General features: G+C 33.7%; 2 protein-coding genes and 1 pseudogene across 2 annotated transcripts; 1 reads left to right on the forward strand and 2 right to left on the reverse strand.

Annotated features, from left to right (window-relative positions):
- The first annotated feature begins 5,919 nt into the window (after nt 1-5,919).
- On the forward strand, nt 5,920-8,251 carry LOC125862812 (uncharacterized; annotated as a pseudogene).
- Nucleotides 8,252-9,028: 777 nt separating this feature from the next.
- Nucleotides 9,029-9,672, reverse strand: LOC125862813 (glyceraldehyde-3-phosphate dehydrogenase B, chloroplastic-like). Its single transcript, XM_049542933.1, has 2 exons — nt 9,260-9,672; nt 9,029-9,131 (listed from the first exon to the last, which is right to left on the reverse strand). The coding sequence occupies exons 1-2, from the start codon at nt 9,670-9,672 to the stop codon at nt 9,029-9,031; spliced, it is 516 nt and encodes a 171-aa protein (XP_049398890.1).
- A 15-nt stretch (nt 9,673-9,687) lies between these two features.
- On the reverse strand, nt 9,688-12,603 carry LOC125862814 (glyceraldehyde-3-phosphate dehydrogenase B, chloroplastic-like). Its single transcript, XM_049542934.1, has 6 exons — nt 12,598-12,603; nt 11,529-11,693; nt 11,253-11,420; nt 10,250-10,410; nt 9,897-10,060; nt 9,688-9,803 (listed from the first exon to the last, which is right to left on the reverse strand). The coding sequence occupies exons 1-6, from the start codon at nt 12,601-12,603 to the stop codon at nt 9,688-9,690; spliced, it is 780 nt and encodes a 259-aa protein (XP_049398891.1).
- Between the last annotated feature and the right edge of the window lie 8,581 nt (nt 12,604-21,184).

Genomic DNA, 21,184 nt, shown 5'->3' on the forward strand with positions numbered 1-21,184 from the left:
CTTATATCATGTTTGGTTGGTAGGATTCCAAATATTGTATAAAAGTTATTCATGTATTAATTTTATGCAGTGTTTGGTTGTGTTTTTTGTAGTCCTACATAATTAATACCAACATAACTTATGAGGGAATCTATGAATAAGCTATGCAGGGTAGAAGGTGGAATAAGTTATGCAGGTATTAGCTATACATGTATTAAAATAGTAAATTACACATTTACCCCTATTGATTTATTTTCACTCTTTTTTATTGAAAACTTTACCTAACTATACTTTTTTTTTTAATTCACGAACAACCATTTTTTTTCATGTTTTCATTTGAAATCCAAATGTAATATTTTATTAATATTACAAATTGAATTGTATATATTTTGCTGACACATATGTTAATCATATATTAAGGTTATATATTATTAAATATATTCCACTTATTGAATTAATATGTATTATTATTTTGTTTAGGATGTGAATTTATACATAATTTATATATTTGATATATTAAAAATGTATAAACAGTATATACAACATATTAATAGAATATTCACATTATATAAAATAGGATATTATAATGTACTTAAGATATATTAATCATATTTTATTTTTATCATATATTATTATAAGTGGGAAGCTCCTAACTTAAAAGTTGAATTACCATTCTGCCTTTATTTTATCTCTAAACTAAATAAAATATTAATATATAATTAATTTAATATTAAATAATAATTTTATTTTAATTCATGCCTCTAGACACAATGGTTCAAATTCTTTGGGAAACAGTTACAATGAAGAGGAAAGACCAAAAGTTCCATTTTCCTTAATAAATGTGTATATCAATTCTTCTTTATCAAAAAACAATTTAAATTTTGGCTTGGGACTTGTGTCAGTGACTATTTCTTATTACCGTTTGTTGTTAATAGAGAAAAGATATACAAGAAGTAGCAAAGACACTAAAGGTTATTTCTTTCATATTGAATCTTTATGTTTTTTCTTTTTTATTACTTTATTTGTTTAATCTTGAATTTTTTTATTGTATTTTAATATATTTTCTTCAAGTTTTTGATCTTGTTTTCATCAAATTGTGCTAATAATCTGTAATACAATTTGTCTGTATTGTTTAATTTTGTGTGGTTTTTTTAGTGCTATGTGCTTTTGATTCTTCTTTCTTAATGTTTAGTGATTTTGATGTATTCTTTGAGTATCATCTTTTTTGTTAGTTTTATGGTATTTAATTTGCTTAGCCTCAGTGTGCTTTCTATCTAGACTAGAAAAGGTTTTTGCGATTATTATTTTATTTTTGTGTGGTCTTGTTAATATGTTGTACCCTTGAATGTTTTTTTGATGTCTATTTTTTGATGAGTTTTGTAGTAATTTTGAAATCTCGAGGTATTACTCAATTTTATACATTATGTGATACTTCTCTATTTTTTACCTTGGGATTTCAATTTTTGTTGGAAAAAAATAATTTCAGTACTTATCGCTTTTTTATCTCCTCTGACAGACTTTTTCATCCTTTAAGAAATGTATTTATTACTGTCAACACATATTATAGGATCGTAGAGACGTTGACTTTCAGAAAGTCATCGTAGTAATGTCACTTTTATGGTAACAATTAAAATAATAAGGTTTAATCTCACTTTTATGGTAACAATTAAAATGAAAAAACGAAAAGTCATGCAAATATGTAATACAAGTGACCAGTGAATAACTATATGGTTCCCATATCTATATTTGATAATAGGGTAAAATTACTTGGTGTTTCAATTGATTCACAAAATTTGGAGTATACATATCACCCTTCATTGTTTTAAGTTTACGAGTATATTTCTTTTAAATAAAATCTACTTTATGTCTCATTTATATATTTGTAACATCCGACAATTTGAAGTGGCTTTGAAGGAGCTTGAAATTTGGAAATAGTCATTTTTGGAAAAATTTAAAAATCTGGAAATTTGGCTAAGTGTGGAAATCAGTGAGTTTTGGCCAACTTTGAGCAGTCGTAACTCCTAGATCAGGATGAGTTAGGAGTAGTTCCAGTTATGGTTGCAAATCTCGTGGAATGACCTTTTCAACGCCACTGAGTTTACTCGATTCCGAGTTCGTATGAGGGAGTTATGCCCTTTAGAAGTTGGGCAGTTGGAAGGGAAATCCGTCCGGAAAATTAAGGGCATTTTGGTCTTTTCACAAATCATTTCTTTTGAGCTCATAATGTTGTATTAGGCTGATCTTTGGACCATTTTTCCCCATTTTGAAAGAGAAAGAGTTAGGGTTCTTGAGATTGAAGAAGAGAAAAAGGAGAAGAAGAAGAAGAGAAGAAAGAGGAGATCAACAAGATCGTCGGGGGTGATCCCTATCAAGGTATGTGAGTTTTCGTGTGGGTTGATCCTTTTCCTCACACACTAAGTTTATTCGATGATTTGAGAAAAGATTGGAATTTGTTGTTGAAGTGTCGAAGTTATTAGTTGTTGTTGATGTTGTTGGTGGTGTTGTTGAAGTTATTGTTCGTTGTGAGACATGATTGGGTTGTGAATTTAAGTTGAAACCTATTGTATGATTGAGGGAATTATGATTCTAAGAGTTATGACCCTTTTGAAGTTGATTCACAATCAATTCTCAGCAAGTTTTGGCTGTCGATCCCGATCTACGGACCGTAGATCGATTGACGGTCCGTACTGGTCAACCGTCAATTGGGACAGAAGTTGGGTTTTTGGGGCATCGATCTACGGGCACGACCTACGGTCCGTAACCTGACCTACGGACCGTAGGTCAACACTTAGTCTTTTTTTTTTAAATGAATTCTGGGGAAGTTTCTGACGCGATCTACGGACCTGCAGGACGGACCGTAAGTCCATCTACGGTCCGTCGATGGCGTCCGTAAGTGCCATCTGTGTCACCAGAAATCTGAAGTCTCAGCCAAGTTTCCCCCATTTCTTTTCTCACTCTCTCATGCATATTCCAAAGTATTATACCTCTGTTTTATAGTTGTTTTCGACACTGCATAGTACGTCTAAGCGTTCAAGAATCCCTCCATAACATGTGATCGAACACCTTGAATTCATAATTCCGATTCAAGGAAAGATAGTTCCAAGTCAAGTGAAGTTAGAAGTCAAGTAAAAGAGTATAGAGTTTCAAGTTAAGTCAAGAGTTTAAAGTTGAGTTCATTTCTCAAAGTTATTAGGGAACTATGTATTCCCAAAGAAGTTTTAAAGAAATGTCTTTACATCTAAACAAGATTGGAAACTGAGATTTCAAAAGAGCCTTCGGGCTAGTTTTTGAGTAATTATCTCATATCAGCAGGAATAAATATGTTTTAAAAACATAAGAGCCAGTACATTTTGGGAGTAGTATCGAGCACCGAATTGGGGGAGCGTTCAAAGAACCCACAGCCCCCATAGAACCATGTTAGCCACCATGGGTAGAAAATTATCATACTTTTTAAATGAACCCTTTTCAGATTAGACTAGTGGATCCATTAGGCAGTTCAGGTCTTATACATTTGGCCGGGTATAAGATGCTTTGGCAGCGTGAGGTCGATCGCTGTATCATCACTATAGCTCTTATGTGATGGTTGTCGGTTAGAGAAGCTCCCACAGCAGTTATTATATTTTCATATGCAGAGATTATTGTATTTTTATATACATCAGTTCATTGTATTTCTATATACATTTCAGGCTTATTGTATCTTTGTATACACACAGAGTTTGTAGCATGTTTTAAACAATCTTTCTTTATATCGCACTTGTTTTAAATTGCCTTATATTGAAAGAAGTCAGTCAGGTTGAGTTGAGTTGAGCCAGGTAAGCTATTCAGTTTCTTCCAGATTTCCTTCTAGCCTTTGTTGCTTAGTTTTCCAGCTTGCATACTCGTACATTCCATGTACTGATGCCAGTTGGCCTGCATCGTTTGATGATGCAGATTCAGGTACCCCGGATCAGCATCCTGCACGTCGTTGATCCAGCTGAGCACTCCAGAGTCAGTGGTGAGCCTCCTTGCATTCCGGAGGACTCGATTATTTTGGTGTTCTTTGTTTTATCAGGATGTTGCGGGGTCTGTCCCAACATCCATCTCAGTATTTTAGAGGCTTCATAGACAGACAGGCAGTCGGTTAGTTTTGAGTCTCTCATCTATATATATATGTAAATATTCTATTTTGAGATTTGAGTTGCCTTTATGGCCATATTTTTATAAGTTAAGTTGTTTTGTAATATTGCATTGCATTGAGTTATTCTGTTGAGGTTTCCGCTGAGTTAAGAAAGTCAGGCCAAGGGTTCGCTTGGGGCCAGAAATGGTCTCCGGGTGCCGGTCCCGCCCAAGGTGTAGGCTCGGGGCGTGACAATATTTTATACTTGTGTCATTTTTAAAAACTCAATATTAATTGATAGGGTACACGTGCAACGCACGTGAGCGAAGACTAGTATTTTTATAAACATAAAAAAATAACAAAATGAAAAAATAGCGGTCCCAATTAAGTATAGAGGGAATTTTTTTTCTTTACTTTTTATTCAAAAAGTGGGAGAATTTTTTTATATATATATTAATAATCTCTCTAAAATAATATTTTCCTCCGGTCTCGACTTGGGCCAATGGAAAAAGTCACAAATTTCGATAAGATAATAAGATATTATATTTTCAGAAGACCTCTATATAAATATATGGTCCCATTAATATCATAAATTAATAATTCTTTAAAAGTACAAATATGTCTAAGACAATTTAGTAAAATATGATTCTATTGTGTTCTGGTTTTTCTTATGATTTAAATCTAGTTGAAGCTCATCTCTAACTTTTCTTATTGCATCCAAGAGCTCCGGTGTTGTCTTTTCGAACTGCACCATAAAATTGTGAAGAGTTCTAGATGCGATAAGTGTTCCCTTACGCGTAACTGGTTCCAAAGGTATAGTATCATCTTCAACTTCATCATTAACATTGCTTTTTCCGATGGTATCCACAATTTCTTCTAAGCTCTGGACCTCTAAACATGCATCACTTTCATCCGAATAATCCAACAGGTTATTGACATCCATTTTATTGTGGTAACCGAGATCATTAACTATGACCTCAAGTTCATGAATGACGTTTTCACAAGTAGGTTCATTTAAATTCTCTGAGATTGCATCCCGCGAATGAATTTTACAATGTCGAAAACAATTTGTTATTGTCTCTTGCTGAACATTTATTGTCCAAACAGGGATTGCAAAATTTATAGCATCCAAAACATTTGATCTTTGTTGGATCTGTTTGTCTCACTTCATAGACTTTTAATATCCTATGATAAAATTTGTTCGATAATACATTTTGAAAGCTCTTATTATCACAACACCACAAGGTTGAAATTACTAAGATACAATGATTTTGATGTATTCGTTGTACTTTATGTATAATATTTTTTTTATGTGAAATCAATAACTATGATACATAAATTAGTAAGATACAATGATTTTGATATAATTAAAATTATCCTTCATCAAATCTCAAACCATTCTTTAAATTAATAAATATTAATTTATCGATTAAATAATATCTCTATAAAATAACAAATCTTCATGGTCCTACCTATATTAATTTATAGAGGTTTTACTGTATATGTATATAAAAAAATTACAATAAATTCAATATTTAATAGTTAATAATTTATGTATTGTGATCTCTACATAACTAAATAATACTTGCATAACTAATACATGCATATTTAAACCCTGCATAACTAATACCTGCATAACTAAAACCTGCATAACTAAACCCTGCATAACTAAACCCTGCATAACTAAACCCTGCATAATTAATACATGCATAACTAAATTTTGCATAACTAATACTTACATAACTAAACCCTGCATAGCTAATACCTGTATAACTCTAATCAGTAACCAAACGGCCCTAAATGTATTAGTTAGTATCTTAAATATTACAAGAAGATACTTCAAAATGCAAGGTAAATATTCATGGTCAAGAATTATTATTTTTTAAATGCAATGAGCTATTAATCAATATCATGTAAAAAGGAATGTCAACCCATAAATAATTTGAACTTTATAGGTTATGGATTCTAGGACAACGAACTCAACTGCTCGTTTTGGTTTCTAAATTCAATTTTTGTACATATTTAATAAATTTCTTCGGGCATATACATGATTTCACCCAAGCTAATGGATTCTACCGAACCCATATCCTGAACCCAATTTTTATCTTTGTTTTCGCAGCTGCAAGTGTAATATTTGTTAATGCTGAGAGGAGAAGGCTAATTGAAGTGATTCCGGATAGCGTGAAGAAAGCATGGAAAGATTGGGGACTAGAAGTGCTGATTCTAGGAAGCCTCATCTTTCAGATTGTGCTTATTCTTTTTGGCAAACACAGGCAGCGTGTCGCGAAATTATGGATCAGAATGACTCTATGGACATCTTACTTACTAGCAGATTGGATTGCTATTGTTGCATTAGGTATCATCTCTCAGAATACGTTGGATAAATGTAAACAAACAAGTGTTGATGACAACTTAAAGGATGAATTGATGTCGTTCTGGGCGCCATTTATGCTGCTGCATCTTGGCGGTCCTGATACTATCACGGCTTATTCATTGGAGGATAACGAGCTGTGGCTAAGGCATTTAGTCGGTCTGATAATCCAGAGTGGACTAACATTCTATATCTTGCTTGTGTCCTTGCCAGGCTCTTCTTGGCTTCCATTTCTAAGCTTATTCATCTTCATATCTGGTCTTATCAAGTTCTCTGAGCGGACATGTGCTCTCCATTCAGCAAAAATCGAGAATCTCAGGGACTCAATGCTGACATCCCCTGATCCTGGACCAAATTATGCTAAATTCATGGAGGAATATACTTTGAAGAAAGCTGAGGGCTTCTACGTGATGGCAGATGAGGTTAAAGAAATCTCACTTCCAATCGATCATTCTTACCATGCTGGTAAAGATAAATTGCTGCTGATATCTGAAGCTTGCGATCAGTTCCAAACTTTTAAACGTCTATTTGTGGATCTCATCCTTAGCTTCCAGGACAAAGACAACAGTCGATTGTACTTCAAGAAACATCCTCCAAAAGAAGCTTTTGATGTGATTGAGGCAGAGTTAGGATTTGCATATGATACCTTCTGTACCAAAGCACCCGTTATTTTTACTCGTCTAGGCTGCATTCTTCGTGTGGTTACTTTTTCTTGCATTTTTTTTAGCTTGATTTCATTTTCTTTATGTAAGGAAAGATCGAAATACCACAAACTTGACTTGATTCTCACTTACCTGCTGCTGGTGGTGGCCTTACTCCTGGAAATATATGCATTGATCGTTTTGCTGAACTCAGACTGGACAATGAATTGGCTGAGCAAAGGGAAACAGGACGGAAAGTTTTACCAGTCGTTCCTCTTCAACAAGCTGCGTCTGCGAAGATCAAATAAAATGAGGTGGTCCAATTGCACACCCCAATACAATTTGTTGAGCTACTGTGTTGAGTTCAAGCCTCCCCGGTGCTACAGGTTCCAAAAACTCTTTCAAATCAATGAGCTCTTGGAAAAACACATGTACAAGAAGTAAGAACTAGTCTCCCCGGAGTTAAAAGAGCTGATCTTTAACCATTTCCAAAAGTTTGCCGGAGAAAGTAATAACGAGCCTGATCATCCAGTCTTATGCACAAGTAGAGGCACTACAGCACTTACCGAAAATGACTGTTCTTCCCTAGTTTGGTCTACCGAGGTAGAATTTGATCAAAGCTTCCTTATTTGGCACATTGCTACTGATCTATGCTATTACACTGATGATGGAAGTACTCCTTGTTCCATCAAATCCAAGCAAATTAGCAAGCAGTTATCAGATTATATGTTGTATCTTTTAGTAGTATGCCCCTTTATGCTGCCAATAGGACTTGGGATGATCAGATTTAGAGACACATGTGCTGAAGCCAAAGAGTTTTTTACAGAGAGGAAAGTCGGAAAAGACTTAACTATAGCTTGTGGCAAGTTGCTAAAAGTGAATACTGAAGTTGAACCTGCAAAAGTGAAAGGGGATAGGAGCAAGACCGTGTTGTTTGACGCGTGCATACTTGCCAAATCATTGAAAGAAAAGGGCAATCAGAGAAAATGGGAAATCATCAGTGAAGTATGGGTGGAAATGCTTGCTTATGCTGCTACACATTGCAAAGGGAACCATCACGCTCAACAGCTACGTAAAGGAGGAGAGCTTCTTACTGATGTCTGGCTTCTTATGGCATATCTTGGCATCACAGAGCAATTCCAGATAGGCCAAGCTCATTGTTAAGTAATTAGCTCGGATTCTCGTGCTGATCAAGATTTAGTTAGGTAAATAAATGTGTGTTCTCTCAAATCGTTTAAGCTTTTAGCATGATATTATAGTAGAGACAGGCTCAGAAAACAAAGTTAACTTTTAGCATGTACCTGTACTTGTTATAATTCACGATCCGTAAGGGTGATCCAGTTGAACACTCTACACTGGAAAATTATAAATTATTTTGTTTCGAGGGAATAACATCCACAACGTAGTTATTAAAGAGTCTTAATCTCTCCATAGTTTATTGATTTATTGTCATTCAAGGTTTGCAGTTGTTAGCTTTCGCATGACACCATGTTATTTTGATCTCAACATTGCAAGTTGCAACCTAACATAAATAAATAACTATATTTTCTCTCTAGCAGTTTATAACTTTTTACATAAAGTGATCATATAATTAGGTGCTTATCCATGTAAAAGAATCAAAAGTAACTGTAAGGGTGTGTTCAGTATGAGGAAAAAATGCAGATGTTTGCAAGAAACTTCATGAGCATGCATAGAACACACAAGTTTTTCTATGGTCATGGTGTCCAAATACTTCGACTCTTCAATAGAGACGATAGCATAACTAAATATTGAATCAATGGATCATAGAAGTTTTATTTCCGCATTCATCATTCAAGTTTTCACCATATTTCCACCTCTATGTTACCCCGGGTTTCATGACCGATGCATTGAAGCAAAATATCCTAATCGAATGTCATTAGTTAAGTTAACGGGGTGAAATTAAGCAGAGATCTTGAAATATTAGGAGTTAGTAAGTAAGAAAAACAGAATTCCTTGTTGAAATTCTGCAGCTGAACCAGACCATTTGCTTGCTACCAGATGTGCTAAGTCGACCACACGTTGGCTGAAATTTTACCAAGTATGATCACAAGTTAATCAACGGTATATGTGTGCTTATGCATGTGTATTTTTAATGTAAATGAGTTTTCAGGTTGGTTGTATAAGTATGCGAAATGATTGTGTTCAGTTTACCTGTATCCCCACTCGTTGTCATACCTAGCGACAATCTTGACCTTGTCGTCTCCCATAACCATGGTTAAAGAGGAGTCGATGGTGGTGGAAACATCACTGCATCGGAAGTCAACTGACACAAGAGGCTCATCACAAACAGCCAATATGCCATTCAACGGACCGTCAGCTGCCTTTCTGATAGCTGCATTGACATCTTCAGCTGAAATTCCTTTCTTTTCAACATTGATAACAAGGTCAACAACAGAAACATTAGGTGTTGGCACTCGGAGAGCAATTCCATTGAGCTTTCCCTTGAGCTGAGGTAGCACTAGTGACACAGCCTTTGCTGCACCAGTGCTGGTCGGGACTATGTTCAATGCTGCAGCTCTTGCTCTCCTCAAGTCACGGTGTGATGCATCCAGAAGCCTCTGCATACAACATAATTAAATCTATTCAGTGTCATTGTAAGGTGCACGTTTCAAAAATTCCCCTTTTGTATCATATATCATGATTACCTGATCTCCGGTGTAAGAGTGAGTTGTTGTCATAGTTCCCTTAACAATACCTTCAAAGTGAATGGAAATAGTCAAACAACATACTCAGTGTAATCCTACAAGTGAGGTTTTGGAGTGTGGCGTGTACACAGCCTTACCCCTACCTTGTGAAGGCAGAGAGTCTGTTTCCGATGATATAAATAGTCGAACATTTAAAACCACATAAATTTGAACAATGTTTTCAACAGTATTAATTTGCTGCTTACCAAATTCTTCATCCAGGAATTTTGCAAAAGGGGCCAAGCAGTTGGTGGTGCAAGAGGCATTGCTGCATTGACAAAGGTAGAACATTAATTCGATGTCTTCTTGAACATTAAATATACTCCCTCCGTCCAAATTTATATGACACTCTTTCATTTTTAGTCAGTCTCCAAAAGAATGATCCTTTTTTCAAAAGTCTCGCTTTATTTCTTAAACTATGTGTCCAGCCAAACACGTTCACATAAATTGCACTGACCTTACGATATTGGCAACCTCGTGAGAGTAGTCTTGTTCATTCACTCCAACAACATAGATAGGAATGTCAGCACCTTTTGCTGGAGCAGTAATGATAACTTTCTTGGCACCAGCTTGGATGTGCTTCCCAGCACCCGGACCATCAACAAACACACTGGTTCCCTGTGAGTTTTCAAACAACATTATTAGGTAACTTAATAGGCATCTTTTCTCAGGATTCATCATGTTGAAGTGCTGGAATTGTTATTGATCAATCTCAACAAGTTTAATCTTGGTTGATTTTATCTCGTTAAGCAAATAATGAGTAACTTTTGGAGGATCAGGCACTCATCTGACAACATTTTTGAAGGGTCTGAGCAACATATGTATGCATCAGTCAAATGTTATGATGGGATGAATTATGACATTCGCTACATTAATTATGTATATTAGTATGAAATCGAGAGCTATTACATGTGTTAATGATTCCTAAACTAGCAGAAAATCCGACTGGTTGAGTAATCGTACAAGTTTAGCTTAACACATCAGTAATAGGAATGGTTAATAATTCTGCTATAACCCAGTGTGTCTGATTAGATATTACAACAAGACAACAAAAACTTGTGAATGTAGAGAAATTGTTTCTTCTGATAGACTCTCGGCTCAGATTTTTTTTTTTTTTTTTGATGACAAGGGAAACCCGCAGCCGCTACCCTTTGGGTGCGCACAGGGTAAAACCCCCGCTCCTATGCAATAGCTCGCAAACCACATAGGAGAGGTAACCCGCACTAGGCAAGCCCGGTGCGACGAGCTCGACCCAGAAGGCAAACCCCTTGCTTTCGCTGGCAAGGGGTTTCGAACTTGAGACCTCCAACATGGAAGTCCCAAGCCCAAACCACTGGGCCACCCCGAAGGGTACTCTCGGCTCAGATATTACAAGTACTAAAAGTAGAATCTACCAATAACCGAGGGATCAAAAATGCTATTAATGTGTCGTTTATCAGAATTTGGTACAAGTAGTTTACCTCAATAACAATGTCAATACCAAGTTCAGCCCATGGAAGCTTAAGAGGATCCCTGATAGAGACAACCTTAATGTTCTTTCCATCAACACTAATGGTTTCATTATCCACTATTTTCACATCAGCCTTGAATGTTCCCAACATGGAATCATACTTAAGCAAGTGAGATGCCTGCATTAACAGAATATTTGCAATACATTTAGCATTGGACCGCAAAAAATTTGATAGTAAAACCAACAATTGCTATAAATGTGCTGATTTTTTGCAGGTAAAGCTCACATTCTTGACACCACCACTGTCATTGACGACAACGACATCTAGTGGTGAGTCCTTGCGTCCATGCCAACAACGGAGGAAGTTCCTGCCAATTCGTCCGAAACCATTGATGGCAACCTTCAATTTGGCAACAGTTTCTCCTTTCACAGGTCCTGCTGATCCTGTGGTCTAATTTGGGATAAAAGTAAATGAGTTTCAGGACAAAAGGTACAAAACACTACTATTTTTCCGTTAAATTTTCCTGTGATAGATGGTCAGAACTTCTTTTAGGCCCTAAATGGGAAAAGGTACAAGTACCCCCTAGACTATGACCGAAATCTCAAAGATACACCTTAACTAAACTAAGGTCCTATTACCCCTGAACCCATTAATTTGTAATTTTGTGCACCTTTTTGGCTTACTATTGAACGTCCGTACCTAAGGGTTTGGCCTAGTGGTCAATGAAGTGGGTTGAGAACCATGAGGTCCAGGTACAAATCCCGGCAGAGACAAAAACCACTAGGTGATTTCTTCTCATCTATCCTAACCTTGGTGAATAGAGTTACATGCTACTTGTTGCTTGTGGGAAGTGAAAAGTATCCCGTGGACTTAAGCGTAAGCTGGACCGGACACCAAGGTTACTTCAAATCCTAGCAGCGGAATTCACACAAATTAACAATTAACTCTATCATCACCCTTTTCTCCAACTAAAATACTACTTAGGAGAACCAATTGAAGCGGATAGCGGTACCTAGTTATACAGAAGTAGCAAAGCACCAAATCTCAGCAATCAGGATTCAGGACCATTGCCCATTCACCTTGATTCTTTATAGGTGAAGATTGAGGAAGGAAGACTCAAAAGCAACAGATAGCTACACCGAAGGGGTCGTTTGGTGTGATGGATAAGATGAATTAATTCTGGGATAACTGTTTGGTTGCAAAGGTAGGGATAACTTATTCCAGAATTAACAATTAGTCCTGGGATAAGTTATCCCTCACTAGGGTGGTATAGTAATCGCAGGATATCATGGGATATGGTGTGTAAATTAACAAAAATACCCCCCTTAAACTCTCTTTTATACACCACTTTTACATTCATACATATTAAGTTAATTTTTAACAACATTTATAATAACATTCACAACCTTAATTGTTCGTTGTTTTTATGATAAATATATTTTTCTCTTAAAAATTTACATTTTATAAATACAATTTTTATTTATGAATATATTATAAGTTGAATTTATTTGCGTAATTATTATGTTTATTTATATTTTGATTTCTCTTAAAATGTTCGCTCCACTACTAAATTACATATTTTTCATTAAATAATCACTTAAAAATTATATTTTATCTATAATTAAAATGTAGATAACTTTAATAATAAATTTTCTTTTACTTTAATAAATTTGAAATGAAAGTTTTATTTTTAAGCTAAATAAGATGAAAGTTTTATTTTTAAACTAAATAAGATGAAAGAAACAAAACTACAACACTCTTTTTCCTATTTAATGGCAAGAGCCAGGTTTGCTTCAGTCACAATTGGATTTATAGTTTTACAGAACAACGATCAGACCAAACTAAATAATTGAAGGACCAGGAAGGTTCTTTTGAGTTGTGATTTGGTCTAATTAAGATGAAAATATCATCTACCTGAAAGACAAGTGAGTGTGACAACCAAACAAAAAGAAGTGTGATATATCATCAATGTATAAGTTGCATACGAGTAGAGCACGTAAGAACAAAAGAAGCAATACCCATATTCTGCTTGCACGGTTAATGATTTTCTAGTTGAGGATGATTTTCCTCCATGCCTTGGACTGAAGGTCAATTTGGTGGTGCCACCGACACTTTTATCTGCCGACTTCAAACTAGATCCTAGCACATTGATAAAGTTACTGGACTTATACCACATCACTCATGTAGGTTTGGATGAAAGAGGGAGCCATCAATGCAACATATGATCATGTACTACTAAAACCAATCATATTAGTCATGAGAATTTTTAGCTTCATGCAGTTCCACAAATAATTCGAACAAAAAAACACACAATTCATTTTGTATCCAACAATTTTCATTTAGATGTTATGCTTAAATAATTGAATAAGAAGCACGGAAGGTCGTTGAATCTTATCATGCCCCTTATTTTAATGTATGTATTGAAACAAACATATGCACCATTTTGCTTAAACATGTTTGGAAAATTTAAGAATGTTTGGAAAACTATTGAATCTTGTGGGCTTAAATTAGAGATGTTAACATACCAAAACTACCCTTTGGATCTTGTATCTTAAACATGTCATTCCTATAAGAAGGTCAGTAAGAATAAAATAAGAATGTTGAAACTAAGGGAGTGCATTCTAAGGATAGCGTTTCTCTATTTCTTAAACTTTGTATCCAGCCAAACACCACCATATAATATGAAGGACACAAATATTTCTTTCATGATAGTGAAAACTTGTGCACCTTGACTAATTCCACCTAATACATGCTATCTCCCACCAAGTCAGGTACCTAGAGTTGTACCTAACAACTCTGACTACAAGCCTATCAAAAGAAATCACCTAGTTTTTAAAGCAAATTGGTGTTCCTTAAAACTGGATGTTCCATATATGTCACACTTATCACATACAAGTCTCTGATCAGAGCAAAAAAACAACCTAACGGAGGTATAACAACAAAGATCCTTTATCCCAACTAGCCAATAGCTATTGAGGCCATTTTGCTTTGTTCTTAGCTAAGTTCTTTCGAGACACAAATTATTCTATGCAGCAGTTAGTTTACTACTTTAACAATTAATATCAGTAAACAACAACAAAAACATACACAACGTAATCCCACAAGTGGGGTTTGGGAAGGGTGGTGTGTACACAGACATTGATACTCCCTCTCCTTCCAAAACAGTTGGATCAGGGCGATTACATCGAAAAACTTCTTGTATTGAACTCGTTACATTAGTTCTAATTACCTTATTGCCCTCGTACCCAAAAATACAGTTAAATTCATTAGGTTCTCTGTTAATTCCTTGACGATTATTCACCCCCTTTAACAAACAAAACAATGTCCTCATCTGTTGTTAGAGAAACGTCCACCTTAACAGCTCGGGCATTGTTGATATCATGCAAACATTTCGATTTTCGGTTGATTTCATCAATATGGGTGGTTTAAATGGTAATCTCCGGGGAGCTCTCTTTGGAAACTCGCACTTGAACATAGACCGAACAGGAAAATGGAGTTTCCCTGCAGGAATAGAAGGGAAATCTCCCCTGTTCCGTATACACAAATGTAAGGATCGTGATGAGAAATTACATGAGTATAATCCGGAGAAACAATAACGAAAATTTCCCAATCAGGCATTAGAATCGATACAGATGAAATTTGACCACGTAACGGAGAAATTTGAAATGGAGTTATAGGTGAAGAGATATTTTCATGATTGACGAGGTTATCAGATTTTTTTGTTGAAATAGTAATGGCGATTAGTGGGGGTGGGGAGGAGATAGTAATGGTGGAGGATCAGAAAGTCGGAGATAATTGTTATCAACGGAGGAGATAGAATCACGAAGGTAAAGGTGATACAGAGTAGCAAAGAAGAAAATCAAAGTGGTAATGAGAAAGAAAATCGTAAGGATTTTTCCGGCCATAATAACTCAAAAGATGAGAATTTGGAAGATGATAATACGGGAGGATCCTGTAGGAGCTAAAGTAGGTAAGTTAGGTGAAGAAAAGAAAATTTTGCTGATACAAACGATAGAAGGGCGTAATAATAATAATAAGAGGCCTTAAATATATACAAATACGCATAATCTTAATAGTGTACAGTATTGTATTCTTAAAAGTTATTAAAAGTTTAACTTTACATATTAATTGATCTTAACATTCATATAAGAAAGAATGCATTGTAGATAGTAAAATGTTATTCATTTGCTTACCTAGATTTAGTTTGGATGTTGTAAGAACTTCATTTATTAGTACGAAGATTTGAATTGTTTAATTCAGAGTTACAAAATATTTCTAATAAAAAGTAGATAGATTCGTTTTCTTTCTTTTTTTATTTAAAATATGTGCCTTTCTTTTAATTCGTTATTAAATTTTTTTGGTGGCTCAAATTTTAGGGGCCTAAATCAAACGTTTTACTAGCCTCACCCTAAGTCACACCTGTTCGTAGAAAGCACATGGTCGAATATCTTGATGTGTTACTAACATTCCTTATTACTCAAATGTAAAAAAAAATGTCATTTTTAATATCTAATAACGATTAAAATAAATAAGGTTAGATACTTGCATTTGGGAGGATTAATTAGCACAAAACAAGAACTTATAATGAACCATTTGTTTTAATTTGTTTGCTTGATTTTGATCTAACACAAAATTTAAGAAAATAAAAAGATTTTCGAATCATGTGATCTTAAACTAAAAGCTTGTTGAATGTACAAATATATTTTTTAATAATGTATTCTATACATAAAGAATCCAACTAAAAAAACATCGCTACAATTAATGGTATAATAATAAAAGAAATTAAAGAGAAAAATAAACAAAAAAATCATCAATCAATTCTAACTCGTCATCTTTGTCATACCATACGATAATGTATCCGATTTGGAGACTTTAGTCCGAACCATCTCCGTGTCAAATCTTTTAAACCATTATCATATACCTCGCAAAATTTCGATGGCCAATCTTTAGGTTCAACCGTACTAAATCCTAGTCCCGGGGTTCGATCATTTGAACGTGGATTCAATTCTTTAGTCCAATCAACAACATAAGCCGATACCCTTCTCCTAAATTTAGCCTTGAATTCAGACCAAGCTTGAAACTTGTAGTGATTCAATACCATAGCACGAACATTCACTTTCTTTATCTTGTACCCTTGTTTCAGTATGAAATGATGAATAACATTGCGGAAAGAGTGATCAATAGCATCTAATAATACTATAGACTTGTGTATGTTCTCTACCTTTCTTCTGCAGTTGTATCCCTGTGTCACTCCCGTTATAGGGTGAGACTTCTTGTTTGATGGTCCAAATTCATAACACGAGATGGTAATTTCCCCGACTTGTCTGTTATCAAGTGACGAATCTTGTACATTCTTGGGATTTGGTAACATAGAAGGTAATAGAGATTTTGATGGACGCGATAATTTAGACCATAGAGGTGAATACACAAATTCATCCACATCAATGTACATCATCCAAGAACAAGAATCCTTAGCATAAATTGCACTATGAGAAGAACCAGCTTCTTGAGTTTTAGGCCATACCCAAGAATAAGTTTTAACATCATAGCCATCTCGAACAAGTTCATCGACAACATTGTTTAAATCATCATCACTAGCATTGTCGTATAATACGAATTTTTCAACACCAATTTTCGAATGATGTAATACCCATTCTTTTAAGAACTTACCAACATTATACACCATGGTACATGCACAAATACGAGCTTTCTCTGACTTCGCGTTACTTTTCAATTTCCTTGGTCTAGTGTAATACGCTACAGAAGGTACAACCACCGGAACATGTAGTATAATTTCGAGAGAGACGGATATCCTCTCTCCCTCAAACACAGTTGGATCAGGACGATTACATCGAAAAACTTCTTGTGTCGAACTCGTTACGTTGGTTCTAATTACCTTATTACCCCCATACCCAAAAATACAGTTAAATTCACTACATTCTCTATTAATCCCTTGACGATTATTCAATCCTTTAACAAACAAAACGACGTCGTCGTCCGTCGTCAGTGAATCATAAACGAGAAAAGTCCACCGTAACATCTCCGACGATGTCGCCGGCGCCGGCGTAATATTCCTATTTTCTGACGATTTCATCAATTTAGGTTGTTTAAACGGAAATCTCCGGCGAGCTCTCTTCGGAACCCCACACTTGAACAAAGACCGGACCGAAAATTGAAGCTCACCGGCGAGAATCGCCGGTGAAATCTCCCCTGTTTCGAATACGCAAATATAAGGATCGTGAGGAGAAATTAGATGAGTATAATCGGGCGAGACAGTAACGAATGCTTCCCAATCTGGCATTAGAATCGATAACAGATGAAATTGAATCGGGTAATAGTGAATTCACCGGAGATACAGGTGAAGAGATATTTTCATGAACTGCAAATTTTCGATATTTTTCGAACAGATAGTAATGGTGATTTTCGGTTCATCGTTAATGGCGGAGATAAAATCATATGGGTAAAGATGATACTGAGTAGCGAAGAAGAAAATTGAAGTGATAATGAAAAGTGAAGTGATCATACGAACTTTTCGAGTCATATCGAAACCTTACTCAACTTTATTTTATAATTCAGAAGTAGTTAAACTATGAGTATGCGACGGAATGATAGGTTTAAAGTATGTGTCTAATTAGAATTTAAGTTGGAAATTGAAATCCTTAAGTGAAATGGAATTGGAATTATTGTTGGTTAATAATTTGTTTTATTATTTTCTAATCATTGTTTGAGACTAATTATGATTTTGATTCGACATTTGGTGAGAAATAATACTAGTATGTAATATGTTTATCAATTTCAATTTTAAAATGAGTAGTTAATTGTGTCATTCAACTAAATGATAGACATGAAGAATTTATTTTAATTTGTTATTAAAATAAACAAATAATCAGAGACAGAGTTATGATTTTAATTTTATGAATTCTGAATTTTAAAATAATGACTTCAAGTAGTACTTAATGAGTTCTAACTTTAATATTTGTTCATATTAAGTAAATTTCTTAAAATAAATCTATGATTTTAATAAAAGCCATCAAATTCAAAACTAATATTTGGTTATAAATTTCCAAATTGAACTTGAAGGTGGATTTAAAATTTGGAGAAGTACTCAGAACTTATTTTCCAACCATCTTCATAAATAGAAAATAAAAACTGAAGGTGGATTTAAAATTTGGAAAAGTACTCAAAACTTATTTTCCAGCCAACTTCATAAATAGAAAATAAAAAACTAACTTCTATTTTTTATAAAAGGATATAATTAAACGTAACTTTATCTTCATAAATTTTAAATAAATAAAATATATCTAAAATATATGAACAAACGCATACCAAGAATAATTCTTCAAAAAAGAATTATTAATCCTAGTTTTGTTTGTATTTATAGCAGCCTTTTACGAAGGATTTGGTCAAGTATGCTGTCTGCTAGAGGCGGACTTTATGGTGGCGTTGGAAAAAAAAATATAATCTTCAAAATTCAAAAATATATATTTTGGAAAATTATTAAAAAAATAATATTTGAAAATTAACCTCATGTTTAAACCTAAATACAATTAATAAATATTTTTTTTTTTTAGAGTGGAGTGAAAATACAATTCAAACACACATTGAAGCTTTGACTAAATTTGAATTCCGCACTGTAGGACCATTTGGAGGTGACACTCTCAACATAATTTTTTTCATATTCAGGGCTCGAATCCGATAGCTCTGATTAAGGGTAAAGCAGTGTCATAACTGCACAAAAATATTAGTGAAACAAAAACTATAAAGATAAAAGTCAAAATAGATATCCTACTAAGAGAAGGAAAATCATTTTTTTTTTTATTTTTGAGAAAAATAACTTTCGTTGTTATATTTATTATTTTTATAGCTAAATGCCAAAATATCATGGAATAAAAACATTTTTCTTAAAAGTCATTTTCCTTCTTAGAACACAAACTTTTCTACGTCTCTTTTCTTGGAAAGTTGGTTGGTGGAAACTTCTTAATTTGTGGTTATTAAATTTGTTATTTTAGAAAATTAAGATATGAATTCATTTTAATAATTTTAATCTATCGTGTTTTCATATTTTATCATTCATCAATTTTTTATATTCAGGTCAATTTATGCACACTTTGATCACATTTTTAAATGTGCGCTAAATACAATATTATGTTATTAATATTATATTTTATGCATAGAAGGAAAACTAAAATCAAACATTGTATAGCTTATCACATGACTTTTAAGGAAAAAAGAAAAATTATGCGGTTAAACAAACTTATATATTATTTAATTAGTCATCATAGCTATAGTTTATAATAATTATTACGAGCGACTTACATTAACCATTAATTACGTGGGCTGACTTCGAGTTTGTATAATTAGTTATGTTTATATAATTTACCATATTTGTATAATTCGCAACTAACAATTCTTCATTTGATTTGTATTTGTATACGATGGTTTGTATTTGTATATGAAGATGATTTCCTTTAGTTTTTCAGTTTTATTACCATATACCTTCAATCTTTTTTTGTATAACTTTTTAAAGTTTATATAAACGTGTAATTTTCGAATTTTGTATAATATAACTTATATAATGTAATTTTTATAATATAATTTGTACAAATGTTTAAAGTTCATATGTTTGTGTTTGTATCAATTCGTTATTTGAGTTTTATCATATTTGTATAATTCCAAACTTTGTATTACTCAATTATACAAACACACGTGAATTATACAAATGTACCGCGAATTATATAAATTATTGTCTTCTCTCGTTCGCCTCTTTCCTCCCTCTCCCAATCTCGCTCGTCAGATATACAAATACATATGTATATCAGTTACATTTATACAATTATTTTGACAGATATACATATACAATTCGTCTCTCTCCACTTTCTGCCTCTCTCCTCCATCTCCCAATATCGCTCGTCAGATATACAAATACATATGTATATCAGTTACATATATACAATTATTTTGACAGATAATACATATACAATTCGCATCTTTGTCCTCTCTCCTCCCTCTCTCAATCTCGCTCGTCACTTTTCTCTCTATAACATGTAACTACGAATTATATTAAGCAAGCTATAACTATAAAACATAATTAATTTATTTTCGAGTGGATATATGCGAAAGTTACCCTTTACAAAAGTCATTGCTTTCTGGATCTCTTTCAATGAATCTAAAGGGCAGGTTCTTTTTTCGATAAAGCTGTCTTTCAAGTAAATCCAAAAAAAAATATTAAAGTTAAGCTTTTAACTACATTCATAAATTTTAGAAGAAATTAAAAAGATTTAATATTGTCCTCTATTATACTTTAGATTAAAGGCATCTTTGACCAAGTCAATCCAAATATCACTTTTTGAATAAGTATTACTGTCATTTCTTAGTAAGTACTAATTTAGGAGTGTGTTTAATATTCAAATTTGTCCTAATGTGAACTGGGGACCAAATATAAGTTAGGATTTTATTGAGCTTTTGAAAAGTTAAAAGTGCTTATTTTAAAAAAAATGAAGACCTTAGTATATATATATTCAAAAATATATCAGAACAAAACATGATAAATAAAAGGTGTTATAGTTAAAATTTAAACTCAAACTCATAAATCTTGTGTATTTACACAACTACTTCATTGCAAGGGCGAAATCATCCTTAAAGTTACAAATTCGACTCAAATCATGAATTTATATTTAAAAAATTATTTTAATATGTATAAATAATCAATCCATAATTTAACTAAAAAGTAAAATGGTAATACACAAGTGATAAACTAATTAATTGTCATCTAGGTTGATGTGTTCGATACAGAGGAAATTAAATATTTTTAATTTTTTCATGTTCAACTGGATAAAAAAAATTGAAAAATTATTTTTCACTCCTACCCCACAACCTCCATCCCCACCCATGCCTCTTGTAATATTAATCTAAATTATATACAAATATTATTTAAAAAAAAA

Source organism: Solanum stenotomum, chromosome 4 (genome assembly GCF_019186545.1).
Source record: "Solanum stenotomum isolate F172 chromosome 4, ASM1918654v1, whole genome shotgun sequence".
Lineage (NCBI taxonomy): Eukaryota > Viridiplantae > Streptophyta > Magnoliopsida > Solanales > Solanaceae > Solanum > Solanum stenotomum.

What these genes read in the sequence shown, in the direction of transcription:
- LOC125862814 (XM_049542934.1), bottom strand. An exon ending in GAGGTTGCCAATATCGTAAG is followed by an intron (nt 10,061 to 10,249) that starts GTCAGTGCAATT and finishes TTGTCAATGCAG; the next exon opens with CAATGCCTCTTGCACCACCA. An exon ending in AGACTCTCTGCCTTCACAAG is followed by an intron (nt 9,804 to 9,896) that starts GTAGGGGTAAGG and finishes TTCACTTTGAAG; the next exon opens with GTATTGTTAAGGGAACTATG.
- LOC125862813 (XM_049542933.1), bottom strand. Translation starts at nt 9,672, where the DNA reads ATGCAGAGGCTTCTGGATGCATCACACCGTGACTTGAGGAGAGCAAGA. An exon ending in GACAACGAGTGGGGATACAG is followed by an intron (nt 9,132 to 9,259) that starts GTAAACTGAACA and finishes GTAAAATTTCAG; the next exon opens with CCAACGTGTGGTCGACTTAG.